At 35.4% G+C, this 18,596-nt stretch overlaps 2 protein-coding genes across 7 annotated transcripts in view; one reads left to right on the top strand and one right to left on the bottom strand.

Moving 5' to 3' along the window:
• The window catches only part of LOC125646013 (trichohyalin-like), a 10,896-nt gene extending 8,210 nt beyond the window's left edge, over positions 1–2,686 (bottom strand). Inside the window, exon 1 of the mRNA XM_048872121.2 lies at positions 2,563–2,686. Within this exon, the coding sequence (XP_048728078.2) occupies positions 2,563–2,590 (28 nt within the window). The 5' untranslated portion in view covers positions 2,591–2,686. The remainder of the gene's footprint in view (positions 1–2,562) is intronic.
• The window catches only part of LOC125646012 (uncharacterized), a 36,853-nt gene that overhangs the window by 13,626 nt on the left and 4,631 nt on the right, over positions 1–18,596 (top strand). Inside the window, exons 1-12 of one of the 6 annotated variants that reach the window (XM_048872119.2) lie at positions 2,783–2,843; positions 8,322–8,424; positions 8,639–8,731; positions 9,613–9,699; positions 10,083–10,137; positions 12,321–12,471; positions 12,625–12,762; positions 13,028–13,163; positions 14,965–15,120; positions 15,611–15,828; positions 15,935–16,052; positions 16,266–16,348. In XM_048872119.2, coding sequence (XP_048728076.2) covers positions 8,349–8,424; positions 8,639–8,731; positions 9,613–9,699; positions 10,083–10,137; positions 12,321–12,471; positions 12,625–12,762; positions 13,028–13,163; positions 14,965–15,120; positions 15,611–15,828; positions 15,935–16,052; positions 16,266–16,348 — 1,311 coding nt within the window. In that variant the 5' untranslated portion in view covers positions 2,783–2,843; positions 8,322–8,348. Of the gene's footprint in view, positions 1–2,782; positions 2,844–2,965; positions 3,737–8,047; positions 8,211–8,321; positions 8,425–8,638; positions 8,732–9,612; positions 9,700–10,082; positions 10,138–12,320; positions 12,472–12,624; positions 12,763–13,027; positions 13,164–14,964; positions 15,121–15,610; positions 15,829–15,934; positions 16,053–16,265; positions 16,349–18,596 lie in introns of those variants that run through there. The other 5 variants (XM_048872118.2, XM_048872116.2, XM_048872117.2 and 2 more) reach the window with 5 other exon arrangements.

The raw sequence follows: 18,596 nt of genomic DNA, 5'->3' as shown, positions 1-18,596 counted from the left end.
ACGAAAGAAGACTCAAGTCAAAGACTCTTTGTTTACATAACACAGAGTTCAGGCTGCATTCAGAAGGTCAAAATTTTGGCTGTCAATATTAAATGATGCTTAACATTAAAAATGAGAAAAGAATTTTTTTTCCAAAAATGTGAGTCGGTCCCTTTAAAGGGACTATTTCACGTCCCCCCCCCCCCCCCCCCCCCCCCCCCCATTTTGTTTTTCACTTTTATAAATGATGGAAATCTACAGTTTGATATGTTTAGAAGGTTTTACAAAATATTTAAGGTTATTTATTCATCATGGCAGAACCTCATTATAGAGAGTTTATTATTTCTTTTGAAAACAAAGATTGAGGTGTGGTATTGTTTAAAAAGTTTTCAAAATAGATGGATATTGATTAAAGTTTATTATGTTTATTATACTGAGCGAAGCTTGGACGGGCCTTTGGCGAAGCAATGCTCTAAAGGTAACATGTTTTTAAAAAAAAAAAAATTGAGAAAATCAGCAAAGGAATAGAAATAATCTCTACATACGTTCACTGAAAATTTTGTGATCCATATGGGCGCCGCCATATTGTTTTGTTGTTAGTTGCTTCTACAGTTATTCGTGTTTAAATTTGGAATGCCAAAATTACAAGACTGATGTGCAATTTGTAATTCAAACACTTAGTTTGTTAAATGAATGGGATAATTATTACTGTTACAGTTTTTTAGCTATTAATCATCAAATAGGAAAACAGTAATACGATTAAATAGATGAACGAGTTCATGAGTTTTTTTAGTTAAAAATACACGATATATTTACACTCACGTTTTTCCCACTTTGAATTTGTTGGTTAGTAAAAGTTGGTTTAGTTTTAACTGTTTTTTAAATTGCAATCGGAATGTATTGTTGTTTATAATAGTTTAATTTGAAAGAGAGAGAAAAAAGCCGAGGCTAAATGTGACGTCACTTGGTTGTATATTCCCAATGTTAAATGAATAGCCAGATCCTTTATCTATCCTCATATGTCCCCCTTTCACAGTCTATACGAAAGTTTTTTGGGCCATACAGGACATTCGGTCCTGTGTAATCAATGAACACACCGGACCAAACCAAATTTTGTCAGACCGAAAAATACTATACCAGGGATCCCTCCCGCATAATACTTTAGACGGTCCATGCGGTTTAATCACATTCATTTACGTATTTGGATTTGTGTGATATTTTTTACTTATAACAAACATTTAATTGACTCCTCGTCAAAATAATAAAGCTTAAAACCGAATACTGAGACATCGGACATTCCGGTCCGGTGTAAAAAATGACACATCGGACCTGAGGCACTGCACATCGGTCAGGTCCGACGTCTTTCGCATAGACTGCTTTCATATCTAGATGTTACTGGGCATTTAGCGCAACGGGAAGTCCATAGATATAAAAAATATTTATTTCTCATATATTTCTACTTTATTAATAAAATTGCCGACTCCTGTGATTTAACGTACTCAACGGGATTATCACTTGGGACACGTCAATGACCATTTCATGCTTCGCTCGGTCCAACCATATATAAATATATATATATTATATATATCACATCTCAAGTATACTTTAGGTAAAATTAAAAATTAAAATTTGTGATTGTACAAAATGAAAATGCTTTAAATTACAAATTTACGTTTCACTTGTTTGTTTGTTTACTTAAAAAGACTCGCGTCTTTGTTTACATAACACAGAATCAAAGCAAAAATATGGTTCTTATCCTTACATTCAGACAGGTTGGGAACACTTCCCCTATAGCGAGATATTCTCGCTAAAACGCGATTATCCCTCTTTAGCGAGAAATAAACATTACCATAAACAGGAGTTTTGGCGTCTTTATTGAAAATAATGGCAAATCCCGTGCAACGCTGAATAAGTGCGACACACACTCAACATGATGCGAATTGTTTCTATGAAATTGACAACATAGTAATGAAATTGCATATCAAAATTGCTGCGTAAGAGGGAAGCAGTCTGAAATCCAATATACACATCATGAGTGTTTTTATTTTGATTCATATATTTGCAGAAGTATCAAACATTTTAGCACTTTTTCTTCTTTTCACGTGAATCACGAAAAGATGTACTCCGCGGGTGTTTTTCTCTGTTGTACGCGATATATTTATTCTCGCTAGAGAGGGATAATCGCGTTTTAGCGAGAATATCTCGCTATAGGGGAAGTGTTCCCAACCTGTCAGACGGTCCAAATTTTGGTTGTTGACATTAAATGAGTTAGATCTACATTTCAATCTGATTAAAATCAGCTCCTCGATCCGCTCCTTTATTTCTTTTGATTTGTCGCGACAAATCAAAAGAAATAAAGGAGCGGATCGAGGAGCTGATTTTAATCAGATTGATCTACATTTTTAACATCATTCAGAAATGAAAAATAGTTCTTTTTAAAAACATGAATTCCAGTCTCTCTCTCTCAGGCGTAGAACGGAAATTAGGTAACAAGCAAGATATAGAGTGATAGGAACACAGATTTATGCTACAACACATGTACGTAACTACTTTTTTAAGTGAAAAAAATTGTATTTTTGTTACCTTCATCTCGTCCAACGCTCTTCGCCATTTCGAAAAGTGCGTGGTGTCGTAAATCGGCTGATAATGCCGTAAAAAATCTTCAAATGTATTTAGACTTTTATAGGGCTTCCGCTCTTGAAAAATAGGGGGCCGTTTTATCTCGAAATTGACTCCAAAACTATTTGTGTTATCATTCCATAAAATTAACTCATTTCGATTTCAATTTAGAAAAAATTACGACTTTCTTCACAACAACTTCTTTGTCGACCAGATTTATGCTACAACCAGTTTTATGATTTCTGGTGAGTCAATTCAGAAAGTAGGACGTAACACCCGTTGACACGAAAATGATACGTGCCCCATTTCCCAATAACTGCGTAACCGTGAAGTCATATTTCTTTCCATGATCTATTAATCAAAGTACTTAAAGTACTGAAAGCAGCTGCGCCGGGCTCTTATGATGACATACGGTGTGAGGTCGATCCGTCCCACTGTCGATCAGTCCCTAGTCGATCGGTTCCAGATGGTCCGTCCCCTGGTCGATTCGGCCCATTTTCCTTAGTCGATCCGGCCCCTCCAAATTTTTTTTATTAAAGATATAATAAATTAATTACTTAAGAAAGAGGGGATGTTTTTGCATGCATATTGCAGTTATTATCAAAATTAAATAACTGTCAGAGTTAGGTATGTAAACAAAATTGTTTATACAACTCTTTGGCTTTATCATCTTCACAAGATAAAGCTTTATAATTTTTGTTTGAAGTGAAATAATCAGTACAATTGGTTATTAAAAGGTCTGCTCCTTAATTATTGTAAAAACATCATTATTTAAGTTTGTACAGCAATCAATGTAAAAGTGTGTCCATTATTCGTTGTGAAAACACCTTAGTGAAAACACTTTTAGAGGTTTTATAACTGCATTGTTGTGCAAACTTTGATCATTAATTGTGAGCTTACAGTAACCTAACTTTAAGTTTTAAAAAAAAACTCCAGAAGTTCAAAGAATTGCTCAAAGCTTAGGGATATTTTTCATCTACTGTTTGAAACCAAGGATATGTCAGCCAATCTTCAATATGGCCCATCATTCTAACAATGGAGTTTCCATGCCAGTACTGTCACCAGGAGGTCCGACCCAGGCAGCAAGTATTAGAGTGTGAAAAGTGCACAAAGTGGCAGCATCGTACATGCAACACAGGTTTACCATTTTATTCATATTTTGTTGCTTAATGGTTGTTTCATCACAAATTATGTTACGTTTATCTGAAATCAAACTACAAATACCAGAGAGCATATTTAAGGATTACTACCTGATGTCAGAGGAAATTCGCAGATGAATTAAATCAATTCGACTTCAAAGTATTTGAAATTGGTCCAAGAATGCCGCTTCCAGCTGAAGGCAGCGAATTTCCAGTTTACGTAATGGCGCCAGTTGTGACGTTTTCCTGGCATTGTAAATACATGTTACCAAAATCATAAAAAAGCCAGGAAAACGTCAGATATTTCAGACTAGTGCACATCCTGACTGTTGCCTTAGATATACATCGTATTCCATTACCCACTGAATAGGGAGAAAACCATTCAAGGTGAACAGATAGATGGGATGAACGTACTGAGAGCGAACATGTAATGGGGCGAAACCACTTGGATTCAGTAGCTTGAGTATATTTATATGCATACAGTATTGTATGCCCCCTACAAAGGGGATATAATCACAAAAATGCACAAATAGAGCTTTCATTTGTCTCTCACTTCATATCATTATCTATGACCATGTGACCTTGGTCTTATCCAGGACAACAAGATCATTATGTTGGTCATAATGGTGTTGAGGCATCTCTGTATTAATTAACATAACATTGCTTAAAAAACACTTGTGATTCAATTGGCCTAATGTTTAAATATTGAAAATCTATCAACATTGGGGTGGTATTTATAGTTGAATTCTTCATACAACTTTTAAAATTGAAATGAATTAATCAGCAAGCAGTTGCATTAAATCACGCATAATTTTACAGACCAAAAAACCTTTGATTTCTTCACCATCCTGATTTGATCCTGTAGTTTTGGAAAAGGAAGAGCCTGGGACACAGTACCCCCGTATATATAGATATACATGTATATAGAGCAAGGGGAAATAATTAGAAATGACTTTGATGCATTAGATTCCCATGAGGATCCGGGTTAAAATAGGTTCTCAGTACCCTTTGCTTGTCGTAAGAGGCAACTAAATGGGGCAGTGCTTCGGATGAGACCGTAAAAACCGAGGCTCCGTATCACCGCAGGTGTGGTACGATAAAGATCCATCCCTCCCTGCTCAAAGGCCATAAGCGCCTAGCATTGGCCTGAATTTTGCAGCCCTTCATCGGCAATGGTGACGTCTCCATATGAGTGAAAAATTCTTGAGAAGAATGTATGACCCGATGTTCATGTATTATTTTTGTACATAATTACTTTAAAGCAGATTAATTACTTTATAAAGTTATTAACTTTCCCTTAATTACATGCTTGAAAACATCTGCATGTAAAAGAAAACAGTGTGAATATTATTTAGAAAGTAAATATAGTGGCTACATATATAAATCATCCCATAATAGACGTCTATAAATAGACCCACACGCGTCAGGGGAATTCCAACATGATGTATTAACTCATACGCAAATGTCTAGTTTTAAGGCTGAAAGAGCGTAAAACAACGAATTACTATGAGGTATTTGATATTTTTATTTCTATTAAACTTATGGTACAGTACTGCTATAACAAAATACACAGTTTTACATAGATAAGACCACCGATGATCTGAAAGTTTGAACTGGTCACATGACTGTCACTTGAAATGGCAGAGTGGCGCGGTTATTTGTAAACATCGATTTAAAATCAAATTATTTGGGTTAAAACAGGTGAAATAATTTATGATATGTCATACAGTCTCATAACTACATACGTGTGATGATTTAATGGCGTTTTTACGAGATGGAAAAAAATATTGTAATTCGGACCATACAGCTTTAAACATTATACAATAAATCAATCGATGCAATAGAAAAGGGGGAATAACTGGGTATGGTACTGTCTTCTATAAAACTATCTGATTTCATATGCAAATCAGATGCAAGTAACATTTAAGAGATTAGGCTTAAATATATCTACACAGAGTTCTAGAGAGTGTGGGGAAATTTACTGAATGCATTATGATTTGCCTAAGATCTGATAAATTGGTAATGCAGTTAAACTGGGAAATGAAGTCAGAAATGGCTAACAAATTAATGGATGAAGGAAAGTGGCTAGGGGATACCCAGGGGACCATCGTGTTTTGAGAACTCTGATATGTTCACAGAATAATCTGTGGAAAAGTTCAATCAACTAATGTATGATGTGGAAAATGATGTTATCAATTACATTAGACAGAAACCGTTCAAATCATAGAACCCACAAAGTAACATTTTAATTGTCCCTTCACTTGTGTATTATAGTATCATAGAACCCACAAAGTAACATTTTTAATTGTCCCTTCACTTGTATATTATTATAGTATCCTTCCTGACCACAGAAATATTCCTTTTACATGTATTGGGTATTAACTTTGTCCTATCCTTAGGTCAGTAACATTTTGGTGGTACAGTCAGCTGACTGCGGTCACTAGTAGAACACTGAACCTCAGTAGTCTAGATAACTACCAGTACTTGTGTACTAATAGCTGCTTGTTCAGATTAAGGATCCCCCCTTCACCAACAGGTAATTTTATACTGTGTGTGGGTTTAATTTTCTATCTACCTGAGTATCAAATAAACATGGAATAAGCAAGTTGATACACAATGCAGGATTTGTAAAGTACCAATAAGAAAAAATACAGATTTACCTATAGATAGAAAATCTGAGTTGCAGTTTAAAAATATCTTTGACCTTTTGTTATTTAATGGTTATTTTATCCTAATATCAACATGTGATCATAAATCTTCGAAAATCTATGCCCGGCTGTTAATTTTCGTTTACCCCGGTATTAGAATGAAATGCATTTGTCAAGCAATTGATGTCACTGCATGATGGAAATTTAAGTTCGAAATATTTGTCTTATAAGGCCACAGTTTTATAATGGAGAAACAGAGGAATTGAATTCACTTTTGATCACAAAAATTGCAGCAGCTATTCAGATTGAAAGATGCATGCACTGCATCAAAAACATGCACCTCTTCTTTGTATGTGTACACAGTGCACTGTTCTCATTTGATGCTTGGTTAAGACCCGGCCATGTTGATTATCAAAGTTTCATAAAAAAAAATGATCTTTACCTCCCAACTGCATGCAATATATTGGGCCACAAAACTGACCAAGGCTTTTCAAGTGTTTAAAGTTTAAAATATTTTCGAAGAACACAAATGGATATATATGATCCATTAATTTGAATGATTCAGCATTATTTTCTTTCTCTCAGACTTAAAGGTGCAGTAAAGTTTGAGTATATAAAATTTAGTCATTTCTGCTTGTCATTTTTCAAATTGTGAACTATAGTTTCAAAGTAATTAGAGGTGTACCACATGTACATTGTAACTCAGTCATGGCATGTCCATCCCAGGTACCGGAAATCTGTGAGGCATGTCCATCCCAGGTACCGGAAATCTGAGGCATGTCCATTGTCTTGTGTACTGTACAGAGATTGCAATAATCTGACCCAGGGTAGAAGTGAAATAGATAAAGCAGCTTGTCAATACACTTTTAACGTCACCCTGATCAGATTGATATTGGTGGGTTCAGATAATGTGTGGTCATTTAGAGGTGAAGCGTGACACATGTACTCGTTTATTAGATATACCTGTGGTAATCCAACTTTGACTCGTTCAACTGAATAAAATCTGAAGTAGTTCAGTGAAGAGGTATGGGCTGTATTATTCATTTCTCTTTCATTTTGAGTATAAGTATGGTAATATTTACACCTTTGTCGTGATGTGTAGAAATCTGTTTCGCAGCAAAGTTTAAATCCTGGAGTTACATTTACAGTTTTAAAACAATATTAATCAGGCTTGTTAAATTTATAATCGGATACTTTTGAGCCTTAATGTTTTCAAATCCACACTGGCTTATTGGCATTATAAAGATTTATTGGTATGACTGTTGATTAAGGTTAATTGATACTATTTTATTGATTGACATGAGGTACTACTGACCCATCAGTAGTAGATGAATATGAAAGCCTTTTACTTTCTCCAACAAACATGTATTAGTGACAGGAGTAAACTGCTGTTAACTGAAAGGAGAGGAAATATTTAGCATACACCCCACCTCTCTGTGCTGTAGTTTCTATATCTCCCCTACCACCCCCACCCACCCCAAAAAGGGGGAGGAGGGACAAGATTCCTGACCAACATTTCACCCAAAGAAATATGGTATACGATTACATCATGGATTTTACACATACTTTTGAATTATGAAATTGATAAACTGATATGACCGAGACAGGAAATTAGAAAGTGTCTTATCTCGTGTATAATCAGGAAATAACCTCCTTTAAAAGGTATTTGTCTGCACCACCATGTACTGTATAGGCACAGTAGATTTTTATTCAGTGGGTGTTAAGTGTTGCAGCAGTAATGAGCTTTTCTTAAGGAAGTGTATGGGAGTGTGCCAATACCAAGTTTAACACATGCATGTATATGTGCATCTGATTAAGGAAAACTGTAAATCTGGATGGCTGTGCATCGATCATTATACAATCGAAAAATGATCAAATTAAAAAAATCTATGCAGTATGAAAGAGATGATAAGAATGGTTATTGTTTCTTTTACAGACCAACATACTGACACAGGAATAGAGAATGTCGGAATGCACGGAGCACAGCAGCTTAGATGAACATGGTTCAAGGGGAATAACTCCTGTTTCTGATGAAAAATGTAAGGTTCTGAATGTAACATTGTAAATTGTTAAAAATTTGATTGAATGTGAGTAATGTTAAATACATCAATACCCAATTTATTATGTTTTTATACAGGAATATGCTGATATTTTATCTATTAAGGTTCTAAATGTAAATACTTTGAAATAATATAATATAAAACACCCCCATTAGATTGAAATGTTTTTACTGGGGTATTTTATCCTTTTCAGGTGGTGGAGAGTTTCCTTCAGAGACGGGGGATCACGGCCGGGTCTCACAGAATGCCGGGTCAAAATCTCTACAAATTACAGGTCGCAATAAAGGTAACTTGTAAAGCGGAAACATTTCACTTGATAGAAAACATTTTTCCTACATGAAGCTCATTTATTGATCTTTGTTGATGTTCGTTTTAGTAGAAATACAACTTTTTGTGTTTTAAGTTTTCTATTGATATTAGCAAGTGAAACTGTATTTGACCAGATGTCTGTCTGGTCGTCTGTATTGCTTTCTTGCCTGTTTACTTAGTATGTTTAGTAATCTGTGTAAATAGGATTCAGCTGACAGTTGATTCTTTGAAATGAATTGATGAAATGTATTAGGTACAGTATCACACATTTAATGTACCCTGTCCTGTTTAATGCTCCTGAGGTTGGAGATGAGGTATTGTCATTGGTTGATGTTGCTTTCCATTACTTTGGCTTGGTCCTAAAATCTGAATATCTAAAATTTACAAGAAAGAATGATAGAGACTTTTGGTCAATTTGAAGTGTATTTAAAGAATGTTAGATTTGGGATATGTGCATGTGTATCTCGTCGTTGGTGTGGAATATTTTGATCAGGTCAGGGGAGCAGTTTTCTGTCCACCTTAAGTGCGAGATTCCTTTTATTCTTCATGGATCAACTCTTGGTAAATTTTGCAAGTTTTCTGTGTTCTAGACCCTGTCTAGATCTTGGTCCCTGTGTGGAATTTCCCTGCCCCATATGAAGAAATAATGGAAAATTATTTTTCTGACATTTTTTTAGCATTAGTTTTTGTTCAAATGAGGATTTTGATAATTTTGAATTTTCTTAAAGCTCTTGAATATAGTGCACTAAATTGTGAATAAAATGTGAGATGAATAATCCTTTATTATTGACAATCACATCCTACAATAGAAAAAGTTTAGACTGGTGGCAATTGGATTGTACATAATATATTTTTCAGACACAGTGTCTAGTCAAATTGAAAATCTGTCTCCAACAACTAGAGGGAAACTACAGCTTATAATAGAGAGCCTTAGCAACCACACAGGTAATGTAAATTTATAGTCTTATACACAGGTAATGTAATTTTATAATCTTACACACAGGTAATGTAATTTTATAATCTTACACACAGGTAATGTAATTTTATAATCTTACACACAGGTAATGTAATTTTATAGAGAATCTTACTCTTATTACTGTAGAGGGTTAGTGAATAGGGAATGTTTACTCCCTTAGTGATACCAAGATGTAAAGTGTTGACAGGGTGCAGTGAAATATGGTTTAAGGTTTTATTGTAGAGGTGCTCCAACTTTGTAGATTTTCTACATGGTATTGAAATGCTTTGACTGACTGTAAAATGAATAAGATTGATGTAATATGTTAGTAACAGGTCTATATCTTTACTAATTCTCGGCTGTTGTTTTTCAGCTGTAGTAGGTGAAGATGAGAGGGGACTGCCAACTGTACAGTATAACCAGAAACAGTAAGGCTGTGGGTTAATCCGATCCATCGGATATCATTTCTCAGAGCAAGTTAATCAGATCCATCGGATATCATTTCTCAGAGCAAGTTAATCAGATCCATCGGATATCATTTCTCAGAGCAAGTTAATCAGATCCATTGGATATCATTTCTCAGAGCAAGTTAATCAGATCCATCGGATATCATTTCTCAGAGCAAGTTAATCAGATCCATCAGATATCATTTCTCAGAGCAAGTTAATCAGATCCATCGGATATCATTTCTCAGAGCAAGTTAATCAGATCCATTGGATGTCATTTCTCAGAGCAAGTTAATCAGATCCATCGGATGTAATTTCTCAGAGCGAGTAAATCGGATCAAACGGATGTCATTTCTCAGAGCGAGTTAATAAGATCCATTGGATGTCATTTCTCAAAGCGAGTTAAAATACATGCTATGTTGTGTGGATCTGATGTTTTTTAGCTCACCTGAGCTAAAAGCTCAAGTGAGCTTTTCTGATCACCCGTAGTCCGGCGTCCGTCCGTCTGTAAACATTCAACATTTTTGACTTCTTCTCAAAAACCACTGGATCAATTTCAACCAAAGTTGGCAAAAAGCATCCTTAGGTAAAGAGAATTCTAAATTGTTAAAATAAAGGACCAGGCCACCTTCCAAGGGGAGATAATCAAGAAAAGATAAAAATAGGGTAGGGTCATTAAAAAATCTTCTCAAGAACCACTGAGCCAGAATAGATGAAATTTATAGATAAGCTTTATTAGGTAGTGCATATACTACCTAATAGGGGGTCGGATGGGGGCCACAATAGGGGATCAAAGTTTTATATACAAATATATAGGAAATTTTTTTAAAAATCTTCTCAAGAACCACGGAGCCAGAAAAGCTGAGATTTGTATGAAAGCTTTCTGATATAGTGCAGATTCAGTTTTGTTAAAATCATGGTCCCTGGGGGTCGGATGGGGCTACAATAGGGGATCAAAGTTTTACATACAAATATATAGGAAATTTTTTTTAAAATCTTCTCAAGAACCACTGAGCCAGAAAAGCTGAGATTTATATGAAAGCTTCCTGATATAGTGCAGATTCTAAATTGTTAAAATCCTGGCCCCCGGGGGTCGGATGGGGCCATAATAGGGGATCAAAGTTTTACATACAAATATATAGGAAAAATCTTTAAAAATCTTCTTCTCAAGAACCACTGAGCCAGAAAAGCTGAGATTTGTATGAAAGCTTTCTGATATAGTGCAGATTCAGTTTTGTTAAAATCATGGTCCCTGGGGGTCGGATGGGGCTACAATAGGGATCAAAGTTTTAAATACAAATATATAGGAAATTTTTTTTAAAATCTTCTCAAGAACCACTGAGCCAGAAAAGCTGAGATTTATATGAAAGCTTCCTGATATAGTGCAGATTTTAAATTGTTAAAATCCTGGCCCCCGGGGGTCGGATGGGGCCACATTAGGGGATCAAAGTTTTACATACAAATATATAGGAAATATCTTTAAATATCTTCTTCTCAAGAACCATTGGGCCAAAGAAGTTCACATTTACATGAAAGCTTTCTGACATAGTGTAGATTCAAGTTTGCAAAAACTATGGCCTCCAGGGGTAGGTTGGGGCCATAATAAGGACTAAGGTTTTACATGCAAATATATATAGAAAGTCTTCTGATATGGACCAAGGTGACTCAGGTGAGCAATGCGGCCCATGGGCCTCTTGTCTTTCTGAAAGCATAGAGAGCAGCTTACAAAATTTTATCATCACAATGTGTTCTAAAATAAAAAGAGAATGAATGGTATGAATATGAAGTTTGTCTATTAGCCAGCTGCACTCGATATTTTTCAGGAGAAATGTGTGAAAATAGCAAATTTATATCAAAGTACTGAAAGTGGTGGTAAAAAAGGATGTTTGTGATGTCAAAATTCCTGTTCTACCTCATTTTGATCAAATTGAGAATAATAATTGAGTTATTTTGGGATTCATGCTCAAAGTGCACCTAATTTTGAAAAAAAAAAAATATGAATACCGATTTTTCCGGGGTTATAAGTGAATCAGAGAAAACTCCACAACTATAAGAATACAAAGGAGTTTATTTTCTGATGACATCATTAGTCATTGGGAAGAAGGCAGTATTTACACTGTGATAATGTGTAAGAACTAGAATTTGACTCTCTTTGAATTTTCTAGGAAACTTTACTGGGATGGTTCAAATGCAAACAAGATTGCTGTGCCAAAGTCCGACCAAGATCTCAAAACTAAGACGAGTGTCTGTCTGGAAATGTTAGAATATATGAAGTTAACAAAGGCTCCATCGGGAGTAGTGCTGGACAAAACTAAGGTACAATGAAATGAATGTATTTTTTATGCTCTCTACAAAACAATAATTTGGAATCAATTTACTAATTACTAAAGTGCTGGTTTTGGATTTAACACATCTTTTAATTGTAACTGACAGCCATAAACTGTAAATATCTCTAAAACCTGGCTTTAGATTCACACAGACAAGGGGCAGTACAGAGAGGAGATAGAATTTGAAAAGACAAAGGAAGTACTGGGCAGAGGAAATTCGGCTGGAGATATTGTGGTTATAAAGGACAAAGGAACACATGCTGATCATGCCTTAAAAACAGTAAGTTGTGTCACAATTCTCGCCTGTCAAAATTATCATCAGTATTAACAAGAACTCTTATCAAATGTGTACGTATTACTTTTACGTTGGTCAGATGAGTTCTGTCGCACTTCCACTCACTTGTTACAATCAAGTTGTTTAGATATAACTCAATTGGAAGAGCACCTGACTAAAGATTCAGGGGACCCAGGTTTGAATCCCGGTCTTGTCCGTTGCACTTTCTCCTTTCCCGTTACACTTTGTATGTGTCTATATCATTTTGCAGATACTGATCTCAGTTTTCCGTCCGGAGGAAATTAAAGCTTGGGTGGATTTAAGTGAGGATGGAATCTGTCCAGAACTGTACCTGTTCAGATTGGAAGGAAACAGAGTGGTCGTGCATATGGAAAAATTAGATAATGGTAATGTTCCTTATCAAGAAGATCTGCATGCCTGAAGTTTTCAAAGAAATATTATTTCAAACGTGGGTGGCCTCTTGCATGTAGCTTGCCCGAGTCATCGTCTGTTGTTTTTGTATACTTTTTAGCTCAACTGAGCTAAAAGCTCAAGTGAGTTTTTCTGATTGCCTGTTGTCCATTGTCTGTCCATCCATCTGTCTGTAAACTTTTTACATTTCTGACTTCTTCTCCAGAACCACTGCGCCAATTTCAACCAAACTTTGCAAAAAAACATTCTTGGGTGAAGGGCTTTTAAGTTTGTTCAAATGAATGGCCATGCCCCATTCACAGGGGAGATATTCACAAAAATGCAAAAATAGGGTGAGGTCACTTAAAAATCTTCTCAAGAACCACTGGGCCAGAAGAGTTGAAATTTACATGAAAGCTTCCTGACATTGTGCAGATTCAAGTTGATCAAAATCATGACCCCTGAGAGTAGAGTGGGGCCACAATAGGGGATCAAAGTTTTACATAAAAATATATAGGGAAAATCTTTCTGGTTTTACATTGAATATCCTGTCAATTAAAATGCGTTAAAAATGTTAACAATCTCATAAACAATTTGTGAAATCCATATGCAAATATCCTCATGCACAGATATTTTACATTGGTAAAATGTGACAAATTGATATGCATTTTTGTTTTGTTTGTTTTATTTATGTCCAATCAAATAAAATTTCACTCATACTGAGACATCACCAGCTGTAGGTGAAGTACCCTTTTTTTTTTTTTCCACATATATCAGTCTTTAATTCCAAAATACATTACTATTTCGGGGTAAAGTCTCCGCAGAGACCCCCTTATAATCTTTACCTAGGGTGCCAGGGGCCCCTTGAATTAGATGTATATAGGCATACATATACATATATATAAATTTATACATATAAATTTCTACATATAGAAAACACAAACATATATGCATACATACAAACACACACACATATAATATACTGTTATATAACAAAATTTATTAACATGTTATAGCAAAAAAGGTTCTTATTTTTACGGAAAAACCAACAACACAACAATATAATTATGTACATAAAGAACCTGAAACTGCCATATGCGGGGTTAACAGTTCAAAAGTTCATATCACAACCCCTTTAGCACTCAGGGCAAGACCTGTAATATCTTCACCTGTAAATGCTGAGGATTTGACAAAGGAACAATCACTACCTATATGCTTACGTTTTAGGTTTGATGCAGCCATAGCACAAGTGGCGCTCAAACTCAAAACGTCAACCTCCCGGTTATGAAGTGAATGCTCCACTACTTACGTACCACAGCTGGTCAGATTTATAGGATCATCATGTAGAGTTGATTCCTCTAGGTCAGGTTAGGGCCACAGTAGGGTTTTTTAAAGTTTTGATATCTTCTCAAGGATATAGTTTATGAATTTGATAGCATCTTTATGTATTGGAGATTCAGGTTTCTTCATACCAGGTTCCCCTAAGACTTTAGTGTTTTATTATGGAAGTACTAGTATAGCAAAATGTCGAAAATCTTCCTTCCAAGAACAACAAGAATCTGGTGAGTGAAATGAACATGGACGTGCTCTCATGTAGTGTAGATTTAAATTTCTCTGACCTTCACCCTCAAGTTTGAGAGGGTCTACAAAAGTTGAAAGATTTGCACTCATACGAGTCTGCATTCCTGTGTGAGCAGATTGACTGGGGCAAGTGTTGTGTTATTTTTTGTTACTACTATGGTAGATATTTAAAGTTTGCGTACCATCGTAACCTGTGTATTATTGTTTTTATTGCAGCCGTGACTTTAAACGAGGTGATAAATGTCCACATGAACACAATCAGACAGACCAATGTGGCCCTGATGAAGCCTTTCTCTCTCAGTATTTTTCATAACATCCTCAACATTGTACAGAGCATGCATGAGAAGGGATGGAGCCACAGAGACCTACACTGTAAGTTATACTGCCGATAACGAATTAAAAAATAAATATATAACTATAGATAGAAAGATCGTATAAAACAGTAAACAAATGAGCATGAAGTACAAGGACCCATTTTACAAATGTCTTATGACGAAGACCATTATTCTAATACATCTATCGCATTTCCATTTCCAATTTGTGAAAATATAATTGTATAGTTTTATGTGTTTATCATCTGCTATAGCAGACAATGAGTACAGTAGATAATACACGTATGTCATGAATTTACTCTTTTAAAACATGTAGCATGAAATGCATTTTAAATAGTACTTTTGGTATTAAGTTATAAATTAATACCTTTGTAAGATGGTTCCCAGGTCAACGGACTCATAAATCTTTTCAGTTTGAGTCACAGCTTAACTGAACACCTCTTATTTTTAAAAGAGTATTTCTTAGAAATTGAGTACAGTACCTTTGTAACTAAGAAATTTGATTTTTTATGCATAATGCTTTTTTTCAGCTGGGAATGTTATGTTACAGAAAGGATCTGACTATGAATTAAAAGTGAAAGTACTAGACTTTGGGAATGCTGGAAGGATAGAAGATAAGGGGGGATATCATGGGATAAAGTCTGATATCCTTAATGCTGTGAGGAACTTTAGTGCGCTGTACCTAGGAGAAGAATTTGAAAGTCAGGTTGATCTAGAAAGAAACTGGAGAAAAAAAATACTAGATAGGGTATTTGGAAATTATTTACTGTGCACTATGACAGAATCTTTACAATTATGTTTGTGAACAGTGAACAACTTTTTTTTCTCTTTAAGTTATTTTATATATTTTTCAGATGCAAGGCTTGCCCAATGAAGAAAAAGCTGAAATGTTTTGTTTGTTTGAAACTGCCCTAAAAGTGGTTACAGCAGAAGACATTGGTAATTTGAAACAGTTCGTTGATGAAATGGCGTGTAAGTTCTGCTATTGTTCTAACTGTACACTGCACATTTATTCTATAATAAGAAATACATCAACTTAGCTGTCAAAAAAATAAAACTGAAACATCCCAATGAAGAATGAAATAGAAAAATAGTTTCCTACAACTCAGAATTCATAGATCTCTAACTTGATCCGTGTACAACGGCATATTATATGATTTCATATCTGTCTGTTTCTTTCTCTAGTGATTGATGGAAAAGTGAATGGAATTATGAAAGAAGTGCTGCCAATTATTTTCCCCGAAGTATCTGACCAGAATAATGAATCGGTAAGTACGAACAATTCTTATACATACATCCAATGAAGTTTTTTCTTTACAGCACAGGAGTATAAATTTTCCTTAAACATTAGCTGGTCCAGGGACTGCAAAGACTTTTAAATTGACTAGTCCATAACATTAAATCCAGTGGCAAATAAAAACAAAATTGAAACAATGCTTGTTTTTTACTCATCATCTCATGGCTTCTTTTGCATCATGCTGTCAAATTGAGGCTATCAAATTGATGCTTTAAATTTGTTTCATGTTTAAAATAAAACCAAAACGATACGTTGATGTGACTTGTAGTCTATAACAAACTAGTGCTCAAACAGGGATTTATGAACCTCCTAAGAAGAAACGAAAAGTACATGCTTCCAAAGTGTTTTATTTTTTTAATTTTTATACTTTTCAACTATTTTTTTCTCTGCTTTATTCTGCTGGTCCAATGGAATATTGGTAGGTGATAATAAGCTTTATGTCCAAGACCTTGGACTGCTGTAACTTTAGACCCACGCAACGTATATTGATATGTTAACATGCAAAAGAACACACAAAGAACTAGATTCACTTTCTGCATGAAATGGTCCTGTTAAATGGGGCGGTGCTTCGGATGAGACCACAAAAAAGGAGGTCCTGTGTCTCAGCAGGTGTGGCATCATATAGATCCCTCCCTGCTCAATGGACATAAGCATTGAGCATAGGCCCAAATTTTGCAGCCCTTCACCAGCAATGGTGACGTCTCTTTATGAGTGAAAAATTCTCGAGAGGAGCGTTAAACAATATTCAATCAATCATTAATTTCCATTTGGAACAAATGTCTGCCTGTGTATGATTTTCACTTTTTAGCTCACCTGAGCTGAAAGCTCAAGTGAGCTTTTCTGATCACCCGTATTCCGGCGTCCGTCCGTCCGTCTGTAAACTTTTCACATTTTCAACTTCTTCTCAACAACCACTGGGCCAATTTCAACCAAAGTTGGCACAAAACATCCTTAGGTAAAGGAAATTCTAAATTGTTAAAATAAAGGGCCAGGCCACCTTCCAAGGGGAGATAATCAAGAAAAGGTAAAAATAGGGTAGGGTCATTAAAAAATCTTCTTCTCAAGAACCACTGAGCCAGAAAAGATGAAATTTATAGATAAGCTTTGTTAGGTAGTGCAGATTCTAAATTGTTAAAATCATGGCCCCCGGGGGTCGGATGGGGCCACAATAGGGGGTCAAAGTTTTACATACAAATATATAGGGAAAATCTTTAAAAATCTTCTTCTCAAGAACCACTGAGCCAGAAAAGCTGAGATTTATATGAAAGCTTCCTTATATAATGCAAATTCTAAATTGTTAAAATCATGGCCCCCGGGGGTCGGATGGGGCCACAATAGGGGATCAAAGTTTTACATACAAATACATAGGGAAAATCTTTAAAAATCTTCTTCTCAAGAACCACTGAGCCAGAAAAGCTGAGATTTATATGAAAGCTTCCTTATATAATGTAGATTCTAAATTGTTAAAATCATGGCCCCCTGGGGTCGGATGGGGCCACAATAGGGGATCAAAGTTTTACATACAAATATATAGGGAAAATCTTTAAAAATCTTCTTCTCAAGAACCACTGAACCAGAATAGCTGAGATTTATATGAAAGCTTCCTTATATAATGCAGATTCTAAATTGTTAAAATCATGGCCCCCGGGGGTCGGATGGGGCCACAATAGGAGGCCAAAGTTGTTTTTTTTGTTTTTTTTTGTTTGTTTTTTGGTTTTTTTTTTCGTTTTTTTTTGTTTTTTTTTTAATATAGTGCAGATTCAAGTTCATTAAAATCATGGACCCCGAGGATTGAATGGGGCCTCAAGGGGGGGCATCAAAGTTTTACATACAAATTTATAGGAAAAATCTTTTAAAATCTTCTTCTCAAGAACCACTGAGCCAGAAAAGCTGAGATTTATATGAAAGCTTCCTGATATAGTCCAGATTCTAAATTGCTAAGATCATGGCCCCCGGGGGTCGGATGGGGCCACAATAGGGGGTCAAAGTTTTACATACAAATATATAGAAAAGATCTTTAAAAATCTTCTTCCCAGAACCACTAAGCCAGAAAAGTTGAGATTTATATGAAAGCTTTCTGATATAGTGCAGATTCAGGTTTGTTGAAATCATGCCCCCCTGGGGTAGGATGGGGCCACAATAGGGGATCAAAGTTTTACATACAAATATATAGGGAAAATCTTTAAAAATCTTCTTCCCAAGAACCATTGGGCCAAAGA

Source organism: Ostrea edulis, chromosome 6, assembly GCF_947568905.1.
Source record: "Ostrea edulis chromosome 6, xbOstEdul1.1, whole genome shotgun sequence".
Lineage (NCBI taxonomy): Eukaryota > Metazoa > Mollusca > Bivalvia > Ostreida > Ostreidae > Ostrea > Ostrea edulis.
The sequence above is the reverse complement of the archived record's forward strand: the minus strand, read 5'-3'. Positions and strand labels throughout refer to the sequence as shown.